At 38.9% G+C, this 20,404-nt stretch overlaps 3 protein-coding genes across 3 annotated transcripts in view; 2 read left to right on the top strand and 1 right to left on the bottom strand.

The window, feature by feature from the left end:
- The window catches only part of LOC139812081 (cilia- and flagella-associated protein 58), a 346,663-nt gene that overhangs the window by 131,640 nt on the left and 194,619 nt on the right, over positions 1–20,404 (top strand). The gene's annotated exons all lie outside the window — the stretch shown is intronic.
- Positions 13,640–15,849, top strand: LOC139811280 (uncharacterized). Its single transcript, XM_071775458.1, has 5 exons — positions 13,640–13,923; positions 14,076–14,534; positions 14,618–14,722; positions 15,036–15,171; positions 15,491–15,849. Exons 2-5 carry the CDS (start codon positions 14,401–14,403, stop codon positions 15,758–15,760), a joined length of 645 nt encoding a protein of 214 aa, XP_071631559.1. The 5' UTR covers positions 13,640–13,923; positions 14,076–14,400; the 3' UTR covers positions 15,761–15,849.
- Positions 16,389–18,236, bottom strand: LOC139811279 (putative nuclease HARBI1). Its single transcript, XM_071775457.1, has 5 exons — positions 17,984–18,236; positions 17,684–17,884; positions 17,346–17,600; positions 17,022–17,237; positions 16,389–16,926 (listed from the first exon to the last, which is right to left on the bottom strand). The coding sequence occupies exons 1-5, from the start codon at positions 18,099–18,101 to the stop codon at positions 16,511–16,513; spliced, it is 1,206 nt and encodes a 401-aa protein (XP_071631558.1). The 5' UTR covers positions 18,102–18,236; the 3' UTR covers positions 16,389–16,510.

The raw sequence follows: 20,404 nt of genomic DNA, 5'->3' as shown, positions 1-20,404 counted from the left end.
TCTCTCTCTCTCTCTCTCTCTCTCTCTCTCTCTCTCTCTCTCTCTCTCTCTCTCTCTCTCTCTCTCTCTCTCTCTCTCTATCTATCTATCTCTCTCTCGAGCCAAGCGAGCCGTGCTCAATACTTTCGTTGAAACGCAAAGCGATCCATCCGTAAATAACACAATCGGTTATTCTATCTCTGATTGAAATGAGAATGAAAGCAGGAATGAGTAGCAGTGATTCGATTTGCATTAATTGTTCATAGCGAACAATCTTGAATTTACGATACACGACTAACGTGACTCGACGATGTACTCAGTAGGACGAACCGGACACGACTGCGACTCACCGCCGGGTCGCCGGGCCGCAGGCCGCAGGCACGCACGGGCACGCTCACGCTTGCGCTGTTACGCTCTCTCGAACGGTCTCGATTCCCGGTTGCCACGCAGCCTGCGCCGCGCGCGCGCAGTAATACAATAATTCGTATGAAGCAGTAGCGGTAGCTACCACTGTCGCCATCCATACTAATTTTTCCGAATTATGTTATCGACGAATACACAATCTCTTTCAGCGTCCTACTTTATCTTTGAACATTCTACCTTATCTTTAAACAGAGTTTTAATAATTTCATCTGAATGCAATGTTGAAGACTATATCTTGCTGCTAATCTTTTAATTGTTCCGCCAATTCCGTCGCAGAGTCCTTTGCCATGAGACGTGACAAAAAAATGCCATTCTGCAGTTAAGCCAAAGTCGTCGTAATGGTGGAAGAGATTGATAAAATTCTTCTTGTTTTTCTATTGTGCTCTAGCACCGTCAGTAAAATAAATAATTTTTTCACATCGTTTGTTATGTTCTTGATTATTTCAATAACTTGTCTTTGAAATAAGTGAACAGTAACAGTATCATGTTTCAAGCAGTCTGATATTGCAGCTAAGCTTCTATGTTTCAGTGTTGATTCTTCTTTGTAGTAAATAACAAAAGAATATATCGTTGCTTGGTCATTATTCCAATGCACTCCTTGAATTGCATCTTGCAATACAAATGCATAGTTTTCCGAAAAATCACTTGTTACAATGCATTCCTCGTTTGTTAAATTTTCTTTTTTATGTTTTAAGAAGTTCGATTGTTGCTGAGCAATAAAATTATGTAATAATAATTTTGGTCAGACAAATGACAATTTTTCCAAAAAATCTGGTACAGAGGTCTCTGCATCGTTTCCAAAGTTGCTCGATCAACAGTAACCCATTGTTTATGTACAATTGTGTCAGTAAATTCTTCATTATAATCAGATTGTAATGAATTAATAAGGTCTGTTGTTCCTGGGCATTTGTGCAACGATTCAAATTACAATCTGCTGTTGCATTTTTACAAATAATTTTGTCTAAGCAATCGCGATACGTTCTTATAGGTTTAGTTATATTTTGAGATAATTTTTCAATTTTGCCACCATTAAGCATCAATTTTACATTTTGGTGAATTGCACACACGCAAACTGTATGTGTACCGCTTGCTCCAGCTAAGATACAATATTTTGGTTTTAATTCTGTTGCAAGATTCGCCTTAAGAAACGGAAATTACTTCAAAATATGTTACACTTTTCGTGAGAAAATGTTCAGTATTAAAGATAAGAAATTAGAGGATGACAAAAACAGAGACATTATAACTTATAACGCAACTGAAAGGTTTCATAAAACAAGTGACAACAAATTTACTGAAACCGAGTTTTTCATCAAAAAATTGTTTCTGAAACTCTGTGAATGCTTCCTTTAAATTGCACAACACTAAACGTTTTTGTTTATGACTTTTCTGCCCATTTTCATAAATGATGACATAGTCTTTTTTCTAGGCATTATGCGGCTTATGTCATCTAACTCGTAAAATTGTTAGATTTTTTCAATTAATGCATTACTCCAGTCGCTTTCCTCTCTTTAAATTTGGGCATGATAAAATCCCTTTTTTTCCTTTTGCTTTCTTTGCAACAATAATCATATGTTTAGAAGTTTTGAAGTGAGTTAAAATTTCTGAAAATGTCCAATCCGAAAATAGCTTTAAAATTCTAATCTTTAAATTGTTGTCACTTGTTATATGACACTCCTCTTTCAGTTGCGTTATAATGTCTATGTTTCTGCCATCCTCTAATTTCTTATCTTTAATACTGAACATTTTTTCACGAAGAGTGTAACATATTTTGGCATATTTGTTCACAAGATATGTTTCTTGAAGTAATTTCCGTTTCTTAATTGGCGAGTCTTGCAATAGAATTAAACTTATATTTAACAGATTTACAGCTTTTTCAGTTTCTAGATTAGGTGATGATGACTCTTCTTTGTATTTGAGGAAATCTGAAATGCTAGGAAGACTCGAAACCAACATTGTTTCAATTTCACTTTCCGATGAATTTACAATCTCTTCTTGAGGCTGTACAGTATGTGTGCCTTTCTGTTTAAATGCAGATGGAACTTCGGTATTATTATCCATTTTTAAACTTAATTTTGAAATTTTTATTCGACAATTATTACAAATCAATAAGTTGACCAAAGTTTCATCTTTGTTAAGTTTTTTAAGTTGCGCTGCTGTAATATGTCGTAACCTTTTCCGATCTCGGATGCTATAATATTTCAATTTAAATGGATTGAAAGCACTGTACTTTATAACTGTTTTCATCCATGTTTGGATTCTAGCTTCCAAGATTTTGTTGCTGAAAGTGTATAAAAATCGTTGCAATAAGCGTTTTTTAAATTTGACTACCAACAGTAAATTAGAATTATGCACTATTTATATTACATAAAATTGCAATTTTGTTGAACTTTACACAGAAGATAAAAAAGTAATAGCGTGAAAAGTAATAATGTGTTACTTGCTTCAAGTGCAAAAGTATACTAAAAAAATAAACATAATCTTACAAACACTTGAGATCACTCACAAGTTTAAAGATCGAGAGACTTGCCGTAGAGCGCTAAAAGTCTGTGTTTATTGTTTATAAGAATTTCCCGATAAGAAGGATTAAAAGATTAGAGCACATCCGTAACATCCGTTACGGAAAATCCCAGCAATTCAAAACGGATAGAAAAATTAAATTATAAGGACAGTAACGATTTAATTTAACAAAAATACTGCACAATTTTTAAAATATAATATTTATAATAAAAATGTGATTTGTATAATGTTGATTACATTCAACATTATAAATTATCAGAAAAGTATATGTATTTGTTTCGCCAATAATTAATAAACTAGAAAGACTCTATTTTTATATTCGACAACGTTTGGCTAATGTCGTGACAATACATAAGTATCAAAGATTATATCAATTTAGAAAAGACCAAAACCCATGGTCGAAACGTGACGATTAATCCGATTCGGGAGGGTCCGCTTATCCCGAGGTGTCGCGCCGCGTCCAAGTCCATCTTGAATGGGGCCACTTACCCGCAGAGGGTGCCAGGCCCGTAGCGACCGGCGCGCGTCTCGGGAGGATCTCTCCTTAGAGTCGGGTTGCTTGAGAGTGCAGCTCTAAGCGGGTGGTAAACTCCATCTTAGGCTAAATACGACCACGAGACCGATAGCGAACAAGTACCGTGAGGGAAAGTTGAAAAGAACTTTGAAGAGACCAATGGTCGAATTGTCACGACATTGCCTAATGTTGTCGATTAAAAATAGAGTTTTCAAAGTTTATTTTAATAAACCACAAACATATTATTTTGGTCCTTCGCGCTGGATTCAGCTACAGATGGCTGGACATACGAAAAACGCAACTGTAGAGCAAAACCCGTACAAGAGCGTACACTCTAACCTAAGTCGTGAATGATTGAAAACATTCGAGCGTTACATTAAGGTGTTGTCATGAGATACATTTGCGGCAGTACTTTCAAAGGATTGATACATATTTAACGCCATTCAGAGAGTAGAACACATAGTGACACAACATGTCACTCATATCAGAACGGACGTTAATATAACGACGTGCGGTGATAAAAGCGCAATGCACGAGAGTTCAAACATTCTTGGATGACGACGACAGTCGAAATGCATCCGTAATTGAGTTATGTGCCCGGCTGCACAAGTTCAATGGCCTTTGGGACGAATTTAACGAGGTACAAACCAAAATCGAGGCTGCCGAAGGTGCAAAATAGGTTATCGCGATATAAGAACAGGAAAGAATAATCTTCGAAAATAGATATTTCTCGATGTCGACAACATTAGAATCTTTAATAGAAGAAAAGTTATTAGCAACTCGACCAATGTATATAGCGCAGGATCGTCAGGTAAGAGAAGCGACTTAATTTACCCTTGGAGGAAACACAGTAAGTGATAATTTAAAATTACCTCGTGTAAACTTACCGACATTCACGGAGAAATACGAAGAATGTCACTTATTCAGTATGTTTATTAGCATAATAGATCAGAATGCTACGTTACCTGAAGTGCAGAAAATGCAATATTTGATGTCGTCGCTTGAGAACCTGGGCAATGTTGGTCAAGAGATATGATGATCCAAGATTGATTATCGGATGGCAAGTTAAAGCGTTATTTTAGTTATGAGCAAAGATAATCATGTGATTCTGCGAAAATTATTGGACAATATATTAAACATATCAGTGCTCTCAAAGCTCTCAAGAGATCCATAAATAATTGGGACGACTTGATGATACACCTGGTGACCAGCAAGTTTGATCAATCGACATATCGAGAATAGGAGACGACCGTAGTGCGAGGTAAGATACCAACATTTGACGAATTAATCAACCTTCTAGATCAACGTTGCAGAGCTTTAGAAGCAACATCTCCTTTATCGAAATCAGCAAGTTCTCATTCACAAGAAATGGCGATTCATAATAAGAGTAACAGCTAACGTGACGACCACTAAGAATACATGTGGATTCTGCCAACAAGAAAATCACGCTATTTACAAATGCAAGGAGTTTTTGGTACTAAATATAGATCAAAGGGTAAAGGAAGTAAAAGCACGCAAATTGTGTTTAATTTTCTTGAAAGACACATCTCATCAAGCCAAGGAGTGCTCGTCGGGAACATGTCGCAAGTGTAGCAAGCGTCATGATACATTGGCCGCGTTCGGCGGAAAAAGCAGCTCAGTGAGCGCTCAGTAATTCTTTATTACAATTGGTTTTTACGCTTAGATCCGAGGAAGAACCAAAGGCAAGAACCAATCGTATTAAAGAATCACTGAGCGCTCACTGAGCTGCTTTTTCCGCTGAACGCAGCCATTGCTACATTTTGAGCAAACTTCGAAGATCAATTCTGATTCGGAGCCTAATGCCCGTATTACACTAGCGATTGGCGATTGCGTCTATGTTTGCGTTTACGTCTCTTGGCCAATCAGAAAGTAGCTGCTGGCGATTGCGATTCGCGATTTCCGTTCTGATTGGTTAAAAGACGTAGACGCAAACGTAAACGCAATCGCCAATTGCTAGTGTGATACGGGCATAAAGCGGAGAAATCTGATGATAAGAAGAATACGAGTCCCACAGCTCAGTCACGTAGCCACTAATCAAGGAAGAGAGGTTTTATTGGCGACCGCGCTGGTAAATGTATTAAATAACCGAGGAGAAACAAGGTCGATTTGTGCACTTCTAGACAGCGGATCACAATCGTGCTTCATCACGGACGATTGCTGTAAGAAGCGTGGAATCAAACATAAATCCATAAATATGCCGATTTATGGATTGAGAGAACAACCCGTATAATAATAATATACTTTATTGCAATTGAGCAAAAGGTAAGGCACCAACAGTTTGTTGCTATAAAGCCTTCCAGTATACAACAGTGTGCCAAAAGAAGTTTTATTTCAAAAGCAAGAAACAGTTTTTGTGTCGCTCGAAATTCTCAGAAACATGCTTATTATTCGAAGAATTAAATTTAGCAAATGTATTTAGAAATGAATTTTATCTAACATTTGATTGCGAGATTTACGCGAATTGCGAGAAGAGGGATTAAATTTACAATATTATAACGCAGAGTTAAGTTTGCTTTCGAACACTATCTATTCTAGGTAATCTAGATTATAATTGAGAGCGCTGAACGCACTGTCTGCACTGACAATGAGAGCACATGCTTTTTCAAGTTTCGTGTCGCAAAATCAAACTTACTACCGTACCAAAAGAAGAATACGCAGTCCTCGCTCTACCCGTCTCGTCAGTGCCGTACGCCTGTTGTTCGAATTTTCGTTACATTTTCGAGTTTCCTGTCGCAAAATCGAACTTACTACCATGCCAAAAGAAGTAGCCGTCTCGCTAATGCCGTTACGCCTATATGTATTGTAGGATGTTATGTATATCCGGGTAAATAGAACGGAAACTAGATTTCTTAACATGCGATCGTTTAATCGATAGTCAGAAGTGATATACAATATACGGATATAATATAGTTCTCGGTAACTCGCGGACTGTGTTTCTCGCTACGTTCCTCGTCAAACGCTCGCTCGCTTCTCTGCCTCTCGTAGAGCTCGACCTCTCGCCGCGACACATTCGCACGCACGCGACCCGCGTGTCACGCCAATACCGCGTGATCAATGCCGCACGCGCAACAACAAATCGCTGAATTTGACATCCTACATTCGGCCATCCTGAAATTGAGGTCGCCCCGACCGCTCGCCGCTCTCGCCGTCATCCGACTCATTATAGTCGTCCTCCGTCACATCGTAGTCGTTGTCCTGTATCCAAGGGTTCATATAATCGGCAGCGGACGACGTTTGCATGGGACCTTCGTTTTCGCCAACTTTGTGCAGAAGATAGCGGTGGTTACGCAAGACTTTTATGATCTCGTACGGTCCGAGATACTTATGCGCCAACTTGAGATGAGGGCCCTGCTGCGTGCGCTTGATCGCAACGAGGTCTCCCTCACGATAACGTAGAGTCTCTTTGGGAACAACCAGTCTTATATCGCCGTTATCCTCCTTGTACAATACTCCGCCTCGAATCAAGTAGCCCTCCGACTGACCCTGTTTGATCGCCTTGAACGTCTCTCTCAAGTCGCTATCCGCGCTTTGTGCTCTCCTCAATCGCGCAAGTAGACCTCTCTCGCTCTCACTCTCGCACTCGCTCACCATCAAACACGTCGGCAATAGATTTCGATTGAGAGCATCGACATGCGACATGCTCTTGCCTGGTCTATGTTCTATTACATATTAAAATTCCTCCAACGATAACGACCACCTAGCTACTCGCACGCAAAGGTCTTTTTTAAATATTGATTGAGCAAACGCTCGACAATCGGTTACAATTTTAAATTTTATTCATAACAAGTACGTACGAAACCGCTTTAACAATTGCCAGAACCTCTAGTTCGTAACTTGGATATTTCTCTTCCGCCGGGATAGTTTTGCCGCTTGCATAATACACCGGGTGTAGTGTTTGATCTTCGCTGTTTCTTTGAAGAAGTATCGCTCCGAAACTGTGCATGGATGCGTCGGTATGCAATTCGGTCTCCGCGCCTATTCGAAATAATTTCAATACTGGCCTCTCGCTCAATATGACTTTCAACTGCTCGAAAGCATTTCTTTCCATAGCACCGAATTGAAACCTCGCATTCATCCTCAGTAAGTTCGACAGCGGACGCGCAATTGCGCTATATCTCGGGACAAATTTACGAAAATAGCCGCTCAAGCCTAGAAAGGACTGTACCTGTCGCACGTTCTTGGGCTCTGGAAAACATATAACCACCCTTGTTTTTTGTTCCGACAGTTGTATGAAAGGAAGAGGGTACCTATCTTTAATAGTGTTTTTATTAGGTCTCCCATAACCTACACAAAGTGTATGAGGGTCATTCTTCTTTTTTACTAAAGCAACAGGGCTCGCGAAATCAGATACGGATTCTAGAATTATACCTTCCTCCTTTCACTCATCGCTTTGAGCATTTATAATATCTCTCTCATATTGCGAAAGCCGCCTTGCCTTTTGATGAACTGGTTTGTCATTCGTTAAAATAATAGTCATCTTAATATCTATTTCGTGTGTCTTAGCCGGCTTGTATTTATTTACCATGTCCGTTACAATACGCTCATGCTCGGGTATCGACAGCATGTCAACATCCATTGTATCCGAGTCATGTCGATCGCAAATATTTCGCGTCGCGATTCATCGCCGACCGTTAACTCGTAAGCAGGTTTGATGGAGATTACGCCTCTTTTAAAATTTATTTCTACCGTGTCTATAAAATCTGCACCTATAATAAATCGTACGGTACAACGATATACTTATACGACGATATATATGTACATATGAAATGTTCTCTGTCAAAAAGGCCACTCCCCCTGTTCACTTTAATTTTTGAGATAAAATGCTCTAAAAAGGCTTGAAATTTTTCTTGAAATGACCATTTTTTAGTGCCATATGTAAAATGGCGGACTCAGAATCGCGACTAGAATGGAAAAAGCCATTAAAAAAATTAATGGTATTGTGAATAAACGTGCAGGATGTAAGTTAAATATTTTTTATAATGAAACATAAAGACACTTATCGATTATTGGCTGAATTGCAAATAGTATATGGTTAATTAACTTGTTGAAAAAGCAAAGTCAAAGCAAAAGCTAATAGTCAATTTTAATGGTCCAATATTCAACTTTATTCAGAAATCTTTCCAAGATCAAGTGATCGCTCTGACATAAAGTTATGTACAGAGAATTATGGGAGGAATAAAAATTTTGCTTGCAGATTGCTATCAAAGTAATATTACAGACACACACACACACAAAGTACAAGTCCGACCGTGCAACCTCCTCGTGGTGTACCTTGGGTTTACTATAATGCCGGCGGCACACCTGATATTTTTGTGGAAAATTTTTCAAAATGCAATAAAACAACAAAAAGAATCGTAAATTAATTTATTAATAAGCCGTTTTAAAGAGCAGACAAATTCATGCTAATTTGAGTCCCAAACAATTTTGCAATACCGTAGAGTCGTTTAATTTTGCAAAATTTTCGAGGTTTAAATTCTTGAATTACTCACCCTTTTTTACGTAGGAGAAACCCTCATGGGTACCCCCGCCCCCGGGAGGAGCGGGCGGTTATGCCGGACTCTTACCGGCTAAAACTCCTACGGGTAGCCTACCTGGTGTCTCGGGGGGCGCCCCGGGAACATTTATTATAGCATCCGGTGACGCCCCACCACCTGGCATCGACCAGGTGCCCTTACTTTCTGGGGATCACGCGTAAGCGTACAAATACACCGTTCTCCCGCGGAACCCCCAGGCCACCGCCGTGTGCGTCGATGATGGCGCACAGGGCAGGGATACCAGCCTCAGTTGCGGCGACAGGGGACCACCACCCCATCGGCGCGCCTCTTAGGGTATTGTGCGGGGGCGAGGTCGAGGCTCAAAAATTCCCGCTTGAGCCTCGGCCCCCGCAACCCGAGAGAGATGGATAAGGGGTGGCACCCTAGTGGTAGGGAGCCAACCCAACCCCTCTCGCGGGCCGCAACCTAGGGACTCTGAGCTCGGGACCATAGTCCCGAGCCCCAGCCCCCCAGCGGCCAAGGGGAGCGCTAGTGGTGGAGACCCCGTAGGGAGTCCACCCAAGCCCCCTCTGACCGCTGCTTCTAACCTCATCCGGGCGCACAGGAGGCGGGGTCTTCAAACCCCGACCCCCCGTCGCCCACCTCCACATTCATCAGAAGAGGGGAAACCGCCGTCCGATCAAAGACCGGGTTCATCAACGGCCCCCGTCTCCCGAGTCCCTCCTGATCCCGGCAGGTACAGCCCGCCCCCCCCCTTTCGGTGCCCGAGATCCCCAAGTCCGCACAAAGCGGACATCTTGGGGCCCCCACAGTGCAGCGGCTGGCTCGGTGGGATCTCTCACCGCAGTGATAACAAAGATCGCTGCGGTCCACCGGGACAGTGCACCGTACCCGAACGTGACCTTTTTTTTACGCTGGGGAAATCTTCAACTACTAGGATCCCAGATTTAGAACCTGGTTTACCTAGTAGCCCCCAAAGGGGATGACCCCCCTCCTCCGGGGCGAGGAGCGGGGAGTGTAAAATTCTACGCACGCCCGTCGCCTTAAATATGGACGACGAGCGCACGCAGCCTACCCACTAAAACCCCAGCGGATGGCCCTCTGCGACGTTTTGGCGGGTGCCCCGGGAACAAACTTAATCATGACTTCCGAGGCACCCACCGTCCGGCGCGCGAAATTCGCACGCCCCATTCCCGTCCCGGGAGCCGGAACTCCCGGGATGTCCTATGAGTTTGTGTATATCTATAGCGGTGTGGAGGGCCATCATCTCTCCCCACCGCGCTTCCTCGTTTGCCGAGGTTGGATCGGGACCCGAGAATCTCCGCTCGGATCCCGACCCCCGCTGTCCGCAGGAGAGAGCAGGGCACGGGACGGATCTACCGCCCATCATTTCTCTCTCCCACGAATTGTGCGTTGGCACTTGCGTGCCGGCGGGCCCTGTTGTTGGTTGGACCCAGCAACAGGGGCTGTTAAGCCTGATTCGCCCCACGTCGGTGGGGTGATGTGTCACCCCGGGGTGAGGGGTAAGAGGGAAACCGGTCTCCCCCTTTCCCAAGCCTCGAATTGTCCCTCTCTGCCCCTATATAAGGGCAGAGAGGGGGAGGAAAGCAGGATAGCAATCCTCTCCCCTCCCCCTCCCTGTTTCTGTCGTCCCGCGTCCAAGTTTACTGGAAAGTGGGATCTGGGGGAGGTCTCCGCGCGTGCCGGCGAGGAGGCGGTCTCTGTGGGCGCACGAAGACCCCCCCGTCCAAATTGTTGGCCGGATCCGGCGCGGGTCGTTCCCCGCGTCGGATCCTTTCGGCCTCCTTTATGGAAAAATACACTCAACTTTTGGTGTTAACCGTTAAAAAAACACCAAAGAAAAACCCTTAAAGTTGGGTGTGATTTCGGACCGCCAATTGAAGGTTAACCATCATTTGAAGGTTAACCTTCAATTGGCGGTCCGAAATAACACTCAACTTTAGGGTTTTTCTTTGGATGATGGTTAACCTTTAAGTGATAGTTAACCTTCAATTAATGGTTAATCCTTAAAAATGATAGTATAAACTCTAAAAATATGAACTCTCAAATGAAAGTAACACCCAAAGAGAATAAACCTCATATTTAAATGTTTTTAATTTGCTTTCGCCGATAATACATACCCGCAAAAGAGAACATCACTACACACTATGCAAAGTTTATATATATATATATATATATACATATATATACATATATATATATATAGAATAAGGTCCTATTTTGTGTGCCAATTATTTCCACAAATTATCTCAGAAAGTATTTGTTTATTGGAAAAGTGTTTTAGATAAAAGTTGAAGGGTTTGAAGGAGGTTGCAGTAGACGATTTTATTAGATTTTAGGTCTGGGGCTTTGTATTGACCCTTGGGCAAATTTTTTAAATAAAAATCTCTATTTTTTATTATATCATCTTTCTCTACTATTAAATTTGAACAACTTTTGTCTGAAACATTTTTTTATTTGCCCAATACTTTTTGAGTTATTCAGGAAGAACTTGGTAACTTTTTCAATATTTAGTTTATGATATCTTGATAATTGTTTGCCAGAAGAAAAAGTGGTATAGAGGACTTTTTGATTTTGTCTTAAGAATATGCTGTTGCAATAGCACTCCAATATTTTTAAATATTTGTAAACACTCCAAGAAGATGCAAACACAAATATAAAAAATAATTGGAGTATACTATTGCAACAGCACATTTTTTAAATAAAATTAAGTTAAAAAATTCTCTGTACCATTTTTTTCTCTAGCAAACAATCATCAAGATATTACAAGCTAAATATTGAAAAAGTTACCAAGTTTTCCTTGAATATCTTAAAAAGAATTAAGCAAATAAAAGAATTTTTCAAACAAAAGTCCAAATTAATTAATAGAGAAAGCTGGTACAATAAAAAATAGAGGTTTTCTTTTAAAAAATTTGACTTAGGCCCTATTGGACTCGATACAGGCTCTGGATCCAAAATCCAATAACATCGTCTATAAGCCTCCTTCGAACCTTTCAACTTTTATCTGGAACACTTTTCCAATAAACCAACCCGTCAATTGACACTTAACAAAGATTAACACAATAACATTTAAACGACATCCAACGATAAAGGGATCATGGCGACACTGATTAAATCGACATAGAACATTAAGTGCCCGTCTACAATAGGTGTTTTAAGCCATAAGCCTTAAGAAATTGTTCAATTACAGTTGAATTTGAGGAAAATAATTGACTGTGATTGGTTAAGTTCTTACGGCTTAGGGCTTAAAACACCTATTGTAGACGGGCATTAAAGGTTAACACCCTGCTAACACCAAACCAACATCCAACGATGAGGATCAATCTCCAACCTACACTAAACATTGAGGCTTAATCTCCAACCTACACTTATCATTGAGAATAAACTCCCAATATACACTCATCATTGAGGATTTAACCCACAACTTACCTAAACCTTAATGGTCAACACTCAATCTACACCTAAATTTAAGTGTTGACACTTAATTTTGATGACAAACACTAAACTTACGCCTAAATTTGAGTGTTAACTCTCAAATTTGGGCGTAAGTTTAGTGTTAACACTCAAATTTGGGTGTTAACCATTAAAATTGAGTGTACTTTTTCATAAGGGCTCCTTTTTGGCGGCCATGACGATGTTGCAAAACTACGCCATGGCGCGCCACTGCTCCCTCGCCTCCCCCTCGACCATCACCGCCACTACGGCCGAGAGGGAGAGGTCCTGACCCACTGCGGAGCGCAGGACCCGGCGCTCACCCGCTCACGCTGGGCAGTGCTCCAGCGTGTGCTGCGCCGAGTCCATGTCGTCTCCGCAGTGGTGACACTGTGTGGTGCTTTTCTTTCTTATACGACACAGGTATTCATCAAAGCATCCATGCCCGGTGAGCACCTGTGTCATATGAAACGTGAGCCCGCGTCTCCGCCTGGCTATCCATGCTTCCAGGTGTGGCTGGACGGCGTCGACGACCCTCCTACGATATAGTTGCCTCGGATCCTCCCCTTTTCTGAAGCTCCCGCATACGCCAAAACACATAGGCGTATTTATCCGCCAAGAGCTCCATCAGGGGCCCATATCGGGACCCCCGTAAAGGGCCACCGAATGTATCACTCCGCTGTAGAGTCGGCGAGCCCTGCTGTCCACGCCCTTAAGGTTTGGCATCAGTCTACACAGCTTACGCCCTAGGGGTTATGCGGGCAAAATGCTTGCCAGAGCTCCACTTGCCGTTTAGCCAGAGACCCAGCAATTTAAGCTGGGTCCTTATGGAAACGCGGACTCCCTCCACCATCAGGGCCGTATTCTCGGGTGGCTTACCCCCGCGACGGCCGTGAAAATAGGCCGCCTGGGTTTTCTGGGGAGCCCGCAACCCAAGGCCCTTGATGGCTCGCACCACACAGGCCACTGCTACATTGGTTAACTGTCTGGCCTCCTCCCAGCTTTTCCTCTCGACTCCCAGGAACGTGTCATTGGCGTAGCCGGTGACCCAGAAGCCGGGGGGGGGGGAGAGCAAGCCTTAGACCTTCTTCTTAAGGTCAGAGATTTCCTTATTAGGTTTGTTCTTTTCGGCTGAACTCGTTGCACTAGTTCAAGAAGTGTGCACTGAAGCGTTCTTTTCGACACTAGAGACCAGTAGTGACGTCATGTAATGCTGTTCTTTTCAACAGTACAACCGAACGCAGTGTAACAGTTCACTGTACTTCTTGCCCCAGGTCTTGAGCAGGGTCAGCCAGTGCAGTGCAGAGTTTAGCAGTCAATTTGGAATAGTAAACAGAAATTCATAACCTAAAGATAAAATATTAAAGAAATATTTTCTCAACCGAGGACAAACGGAAAAAACCCCCTATTAAAGAAATAAACGAGAAAAAATGGAAGACCAAGAATTTGCTGTGATATCAAAAGATTCAAGTGGAAACATTTTAGTAGATGTAAACGGATTTGTCACATGTACTTTGGAAGGTACGAAAATTAATTATCTAAACATAAATATAAGTAAATATAAAAACTTTAATATATATATAAATATATAGTATTTCAATTATTTTAATATAATAAATACATTTAATGTAAAAAATTATACATATAATGTTTGTTGATATTTATTTTTTAAGGAGGTTTGCAATTTCAAGTACCATATAAAGAATAGATTTTACTTGTGATGGATTAGAATGTACTGTTGACAATAGAAAAGTATATGTAAAATTACATGAAACTACAAACAATACATCAATAAATAAAGAAAATATAATATCTCCTCCAGTAATACAAAATGAAAATAATACGATTATACAAGAAAAACGTAGAATAGATGATACTTTTGCTTGGACCGATGCGAGTACCAAATTGTTTTTAAGTATATACAAAGAAAAAATAGAACTTTTGATAAACCGAAAAATCAAAACAAGAAAAATATTATGGGACAAAATACGTGAAGTTATGCAATCAGAAGGATACAATGTTACAGTTATTCAAATCGAAAACAAATATAAATCTCTTGAAAGGTCATTTAAAAACATGATTACAAATAATAAACAGACGGGCAGAGGGCGTACAACATGTCCATATCAAGCGTAAGTTTCAATTTTTATTGTAATTTGAAAACTTGTAATATATAAAGGATTAATATATAAATTAACATTATTTATTATTATAGGGAATTAACAGAACTTTTAGGTTCTAAGCATAATGTAGAATCTTTGGCTGTTTCTGGCAGAGAAGGTTTAATTTTACGAGAAAATGTGAGAGCAAGTACATCTCAGTAGGTTTATTTAATATTTTTCTTACTTAAAAAAAGTATATAAATAAATATTAATATACAGGAGATAGCCCACACATAATTCTTTACAGCTTGATATCTTGGAAACTATTTTATCGATTTTAAAGGTTTTGAATGTTTAGGTCTTGAATTAGATCTGAAGACCTTTCAGATCTACACAATTCAAGACCTAAACCTTTTAATGAAATAGTTTCCAAGATATCAGACTGTAAAGAGTTATGTGGACTACTCTGTATAATAATTAATATGTTATTAACATTTAATGAACATAAATCTATATGTTATATTATTGTAGATTTATTTCTGATCCAAATACAAATTCAGATGAAAATTCAAACATACTATCTCATAATATACAAGAGGAAAATGATAATGCAATCGAAATAGGAATGACGAGGGACACTACTACAGGAAGTAATTATACCAGCAAGGTATAATGAAATATATTCCATTAACGAGAAAGACTCTATTTTTATATTCGACAACGTTTGGCTAATGTGACAATTCGACCATTGGTTTTGAACCCATCCATGGTCGAAAAAGTCTTGACGATTAATCTGACCAAAATCAATGGTCGAATTGTCACGACATTAGCCAAACGTTGTCGAATATAAAAATAGAGTCTTTCTTGTTTATTAATTATTGGCGAAACAATTACATATAATTTTCTATATTTCATTAATGTAAAAAAGATAATTATATATAATTTCAAACATGTTACATGTGTACATATATATATATTTTTTATAGATTATTACAAAGCAAAAGCGAAAAAAAATAGGGAGTACTACACGAATAGTAGAAAAGTGTCAAGAAACTGTTGAAAAGTTTATAAATGATGCTGCGCAAGAAAAAGAAAATAAATTAGAAATACAAAGGCAAATACTTACAGAGTACAAAGAAATGAGAATTAGTTACGAGCAATTTCTGAAGAAAATACAAGAACAATTAGAAACTTCAAATAAATTAAGAGAAGAAAAAAATATGCTTTTAAAGGAACTTATAAACAGACAAAAATAGACAAAACAGAACTTATAAACAGACAAATAGAAATAGGATTTAAACCAAAGAAAATAAAGAAACCAAAGGAAGAAAGGAAGATATATAAATTACTGTTCGTTTTGTTTATTATGTTTAAGTAATATTTACGTTTTTTTAAATTTTATTTTCCTTATAATTTACAAATGTAAAAAATATGTTTCGGCGAGGGAAAGAAAGAGAAAAGGCTACGTTTATTTATAGAATGTAACCGGCGATTGTAAAACCAGAATTATTTTGGTTGATGCGTGAGCGCGCGATAAATTTTATCAATACGAAAATAAGATAAATATCCTAGAACAGGTTTTCAATTGGGCGAGTAAGCGCGCAGTCTGCCACCGTGGAAACGATTATTTAATTTAACCGTTATATTCGATTTTCTAGTTTTCACTAACATAACACATTACAAGTTTAAGAACATTAATTAGAAAATGACGATGCGATAAAGTCGAGCGGTCTCACGGGACTAGATCATGACGAATTAAGCATTCGAAAAAAAACAAGTGTGGCTAGCTAGAATTAATTAACACAAAACTCTAAATTGGTTCGATCCACCATCGATTCGCGAATGAATCCGAGTCAGGACGGAGTTTATTATGTTTAAGTAAAATTTACGTTTTTTTTTTAATTTTATTTTCCTTATAATTTACAAATGTAAAAAATATGTACAGATAAAAGTTGGTTACAAAATATTTGAAATATAATAATGCATTTTTTATTATGTTTACTTGTTTATTGAATATTCAATTGGCGGCATATTTCGTCGCGAATATGTATTCCAGTTTCATTTTCTCTTGGTATTTCATTAATGCGCTGTTCAATATGTTGACCTTGCACTTCAATATCTGGATATTCATCCTCCATAGGTGCTTCAAAATATTCTACTTCTCTTGCGTTCGCCATATTATGAAGTACACAACAGGCGTGTATAATGCGGACCATTCTTATTATATCGCGTAACTTAAAATGATATAATTGCCTAAACCGTTGTTTCAGACAACCAAAAGCGTTCTCTATAACTACGCGACAAGAACTCAATTTTTGGTTAAAATTTCTTTGTGCACGTGTTAAATGCCCATTATCTCTGTATGGGACAATTAATTGTTTTAGGCAGGGATACGCACTGTCCCCTAATAGGTAGTAATTATCTAAAAAAAGATTAATAACATTTCAATTAATAACTTAGCTGTCAATCGTTCTTATAATTTTAATCACGTTTTATTTAATGTACTTTGTAACTAACCTCCGCAAAGTTCACGAAGATCATTACGAATTGGTGAGTTTCTAAATACCCTTGCGTCATGAACGCTACCAGGATATCCGACGAATACATCAATAAATTTCATGTTGTGATTGACTACGCCTTGAAGATGCAACGAAAAATATTGTTTCCTATTAATATACGAGTTAGGATCTTCTATAGGTTTATCTACTCTAATATGAGAACCGTCTATAGCACCTAAAAAAAATTAAAAAAACAGATATCAAACAGAATGAAACAAAATCAATAGAAATATCAATATAAATATGAACAAAAATGTAAATATCGATTAAAATAATAAAATACCGATTACACCAGGAAACTCTTTCTCATAGTGATAATAAAAAGCTGTTTCTTCTTTTTCATCTGCAGTTGGATATCGAATAATATTGGGTGCTAAAGACATAATGAAATCAGTTACTCTAGTAATAATTTTATGTAAAACGCTAATAGTTATCCCAAATCGATCAGCCACATCGCGATAACCGGCACTTTCATGGCCTACAAACCATAGATAACATAAAATGTGTTTTTCTGCAGTTACTTTTAAACGTCCTCCTTCTGTAAAAGTAATATATGCGTTATGATCGTATTCTCTTTTTAAAAGATTATTAAATAAAAACAATTTTTTAATATACCCGTACCTTGTAAAGAAGTAAATATCTCAGATACATGGAATTGGTCTATTAAATGGTATGCTACTTCTCTTGATAAACGGAAGTGCATAATAAAATCAATGTTGTTATAATTTCGAATAACGTTTTCCACATAATTATGTATTCTTACGTGTTCTATTCGTTGAATCATTCCAAGAATTGGATGAAATATTTGCAATTCATTGTAATCTAAATATAAAATATAATTCAGGTTAGAGGTTAGATTACCTACATCTTTTTAAGATTTTTATTTTGTTCGTAATAAATTTGTTATAAATTTTGTATTACCTTCTTCAACATTATCTTCATTCAGAATTGGTGGTAATGGTGGTAATAAATAAAAATCTTTTTCATCTGAAGACGCAAGTTCTAACTCTACAATTCTATCATCTACAACGTGCGCCATTGTATTGACTTCTGCACTATTGTGTTCTTTTCACTGTTACAGTGTTCTTGCACTCATGAAAATTTGTGCTGTCCTTGCCTGTACTGCTGCAGTTCTAGTGCCTGAACTAGTGCAACGAGTTCAGTCGAAAAGAACAAACGTATTCTATACGGATCTCTAGCGGAGATCCGCCTCCCTCCTCTCGCACGCTCGTGTGAGGACCCCCTCGAGTTTAAGAGCGAAAGCGTCCTACTCCCTTTTTCTGCGCCAAAGCTTCTCAAAGATCTACATAATCATCTCCGCCCCATTGTGCACTCGTGACATTCCCGTCTCATAGTCACTCACAATGGGAGGAGTAAACATGATCACCTTCCCTCTCAAAGCCAGGTCGGCAAGACTGAGATTTGCGATCCTCCTGCTACTCAACTCACCCTCAAAAAACGTCTTTTCGTCAACCTCCCGCTCCGACATAGCAGCCCAAATTACCTCGTCCCTTATTTCCCGCATCTCTTGGACGATAGCTGATGCCACCTCTGAGCACACCCTTGACTCAGCGGCTAGCCCATCATTTGATGACGACGGGAGGGGGGCTGGGACGATACCCCTCTCTCGCCGGCCCCTGCGTCCGATCGCTCTGGGGCGGTACGTCTTTCCTTGTTCTTTTGTTTATCATATACCTTCAAAAGGCGGTTTTATTTCGGGGTGTCTTTCCCTTAGGCTGGTTGTCTTCACCGTGACTAACGAGCCCAGCTTGCCCGAGCTCGGGTATTTCGGGTTCGCCATACCCGTATCAGTGACGTTTCCCAAGAGCCCTTAAAAGCTCCCAAGAGCCGCCACTGACCACTGGGGGTGAATTACTCACCTCACTTTCTAGTGTAAAGCATCTTCGGGAAAAATCAACTCATGGAGGTGAAAGTAGAGACTCCACCCTTTAAAATGATTCCATAAAGATTGTTGTACGATTTTTTTTCACGAAGTTACAACAGTTCAAAGATCGACAATTTTCTTGCAATAATTTAGTAATCCTTTAATTTAATTTTCTTTAATTGTTTTTGATATAAAGATTTTACTCAAAAAAATGATAGAAGCACCTTAAAGAGAAAATTTTTACCTTCTTTTTCTTTTTTTTTAAATTAAATATTGAGCACTACTCCGTTCGTCTTCTGTGAGCAGTCAAAGTCAAAATGACGGTTTTTGCTTCAATGTTTAATAACTCGGTGAAAAAAAATCGTACAACAATCAACAAAAATGCAAATCAAAGGTAAAGATTCACTCTTTCGAAAGCTGTAAATTACGTTTGTTTGCGATTGTTAATTTACGCCATGGAACCTTGCAAAGTTTGTATAAACTTTTGAGATTTAACGGATCTCCATTTGTATCCGTGTAACTTCGTAAAAAAATGAGTAAAATTATTTTCTGAAACCAGTCTGAAAAGTAGAAACTTTAATCTTTAAAATGCTTTTTAGAACATCTTATTATGATCATTTTTGACGAAGTTATACTCTTTTAAAATTTGCCTATTTTTCGAAGGCAGAATAGGTAATCCTCTAATTTTGTGCCGGAGTATATATATATATATATATATATATTTTTTTTTTTTTTTTAATGGGTCACTAATGGTTAGAAGAATTCTTATTAGAATTTTCATTTTATAACAAACTAGCATGCCTCGCCGGGCTTCGCCCCGGAGAACATGTGTATTAAGACACGCAAATAGTCTCTCTTTCTTTCCCTCCTTCCCCCTCCCCCTCCCCCTTATTATTTCCCGAAAAATTGAAAAAATTAAAAAAACTGATTTTTAAAAGATCGGTAACGAAAAATTATATACTTTATGGCACTCCTCGGGAAATTCAACCCCTACTTTATGTACAATTCTTTGAGATTCAGTCATTCCGAACCGGTTTCCAAAAAGATCGGTAACAAAAAATAGTACACTTTATAGCACGAAAAATTATACTCCTTCTTCATGTATAATTTTTTGAGATTCAACCAATTATTTCCCTAAAAATTGGAAAAATTAAAAAAACCGGTTTCCAAAAAGATCGGTAACAAAAACTGTACACATCATGGCACTCCCCGTAAAATTCTACCACTACTTCTTTAAGATTCGGTCAATAAATTCCCGAAAAATTGAAAAAATTTCCGTACCGGCTTCCAAAAAGATCGGTAACGAAAAATTATACACTTTATAGCACTCCCCGAAAAATTCTGCCCCTGCTTGATCTATAATTCTTTGAGATTCGGCCAATTATTTCCTGAAAAATTGAAGAAATTAGAAAAACCGGTTTTCAAAAGATCGGTAACAAAAAACTATACACCCTATA

This window comes from Temnothorax longispinosus, chromosome 4 (assembly GCF_030848805.1).
Source record: "Temnothorax longispinosus isolate EJ_2023e chromosome 4, Tlon_JGU_v1, whole genome shotgun sequence".
Taxonomy (NCBI): Eukaryota; Metazoa; Arthropoda; class Insecta; order Hymenoptera; family Formicidae; genus Temnothorax; species Temnothorax longispinosus.
The sequence above is the reverse complement of the archived record's forward strand: the minus strand, read 5'-3'. Positions and strand labels throughout refer to the sequence as shown.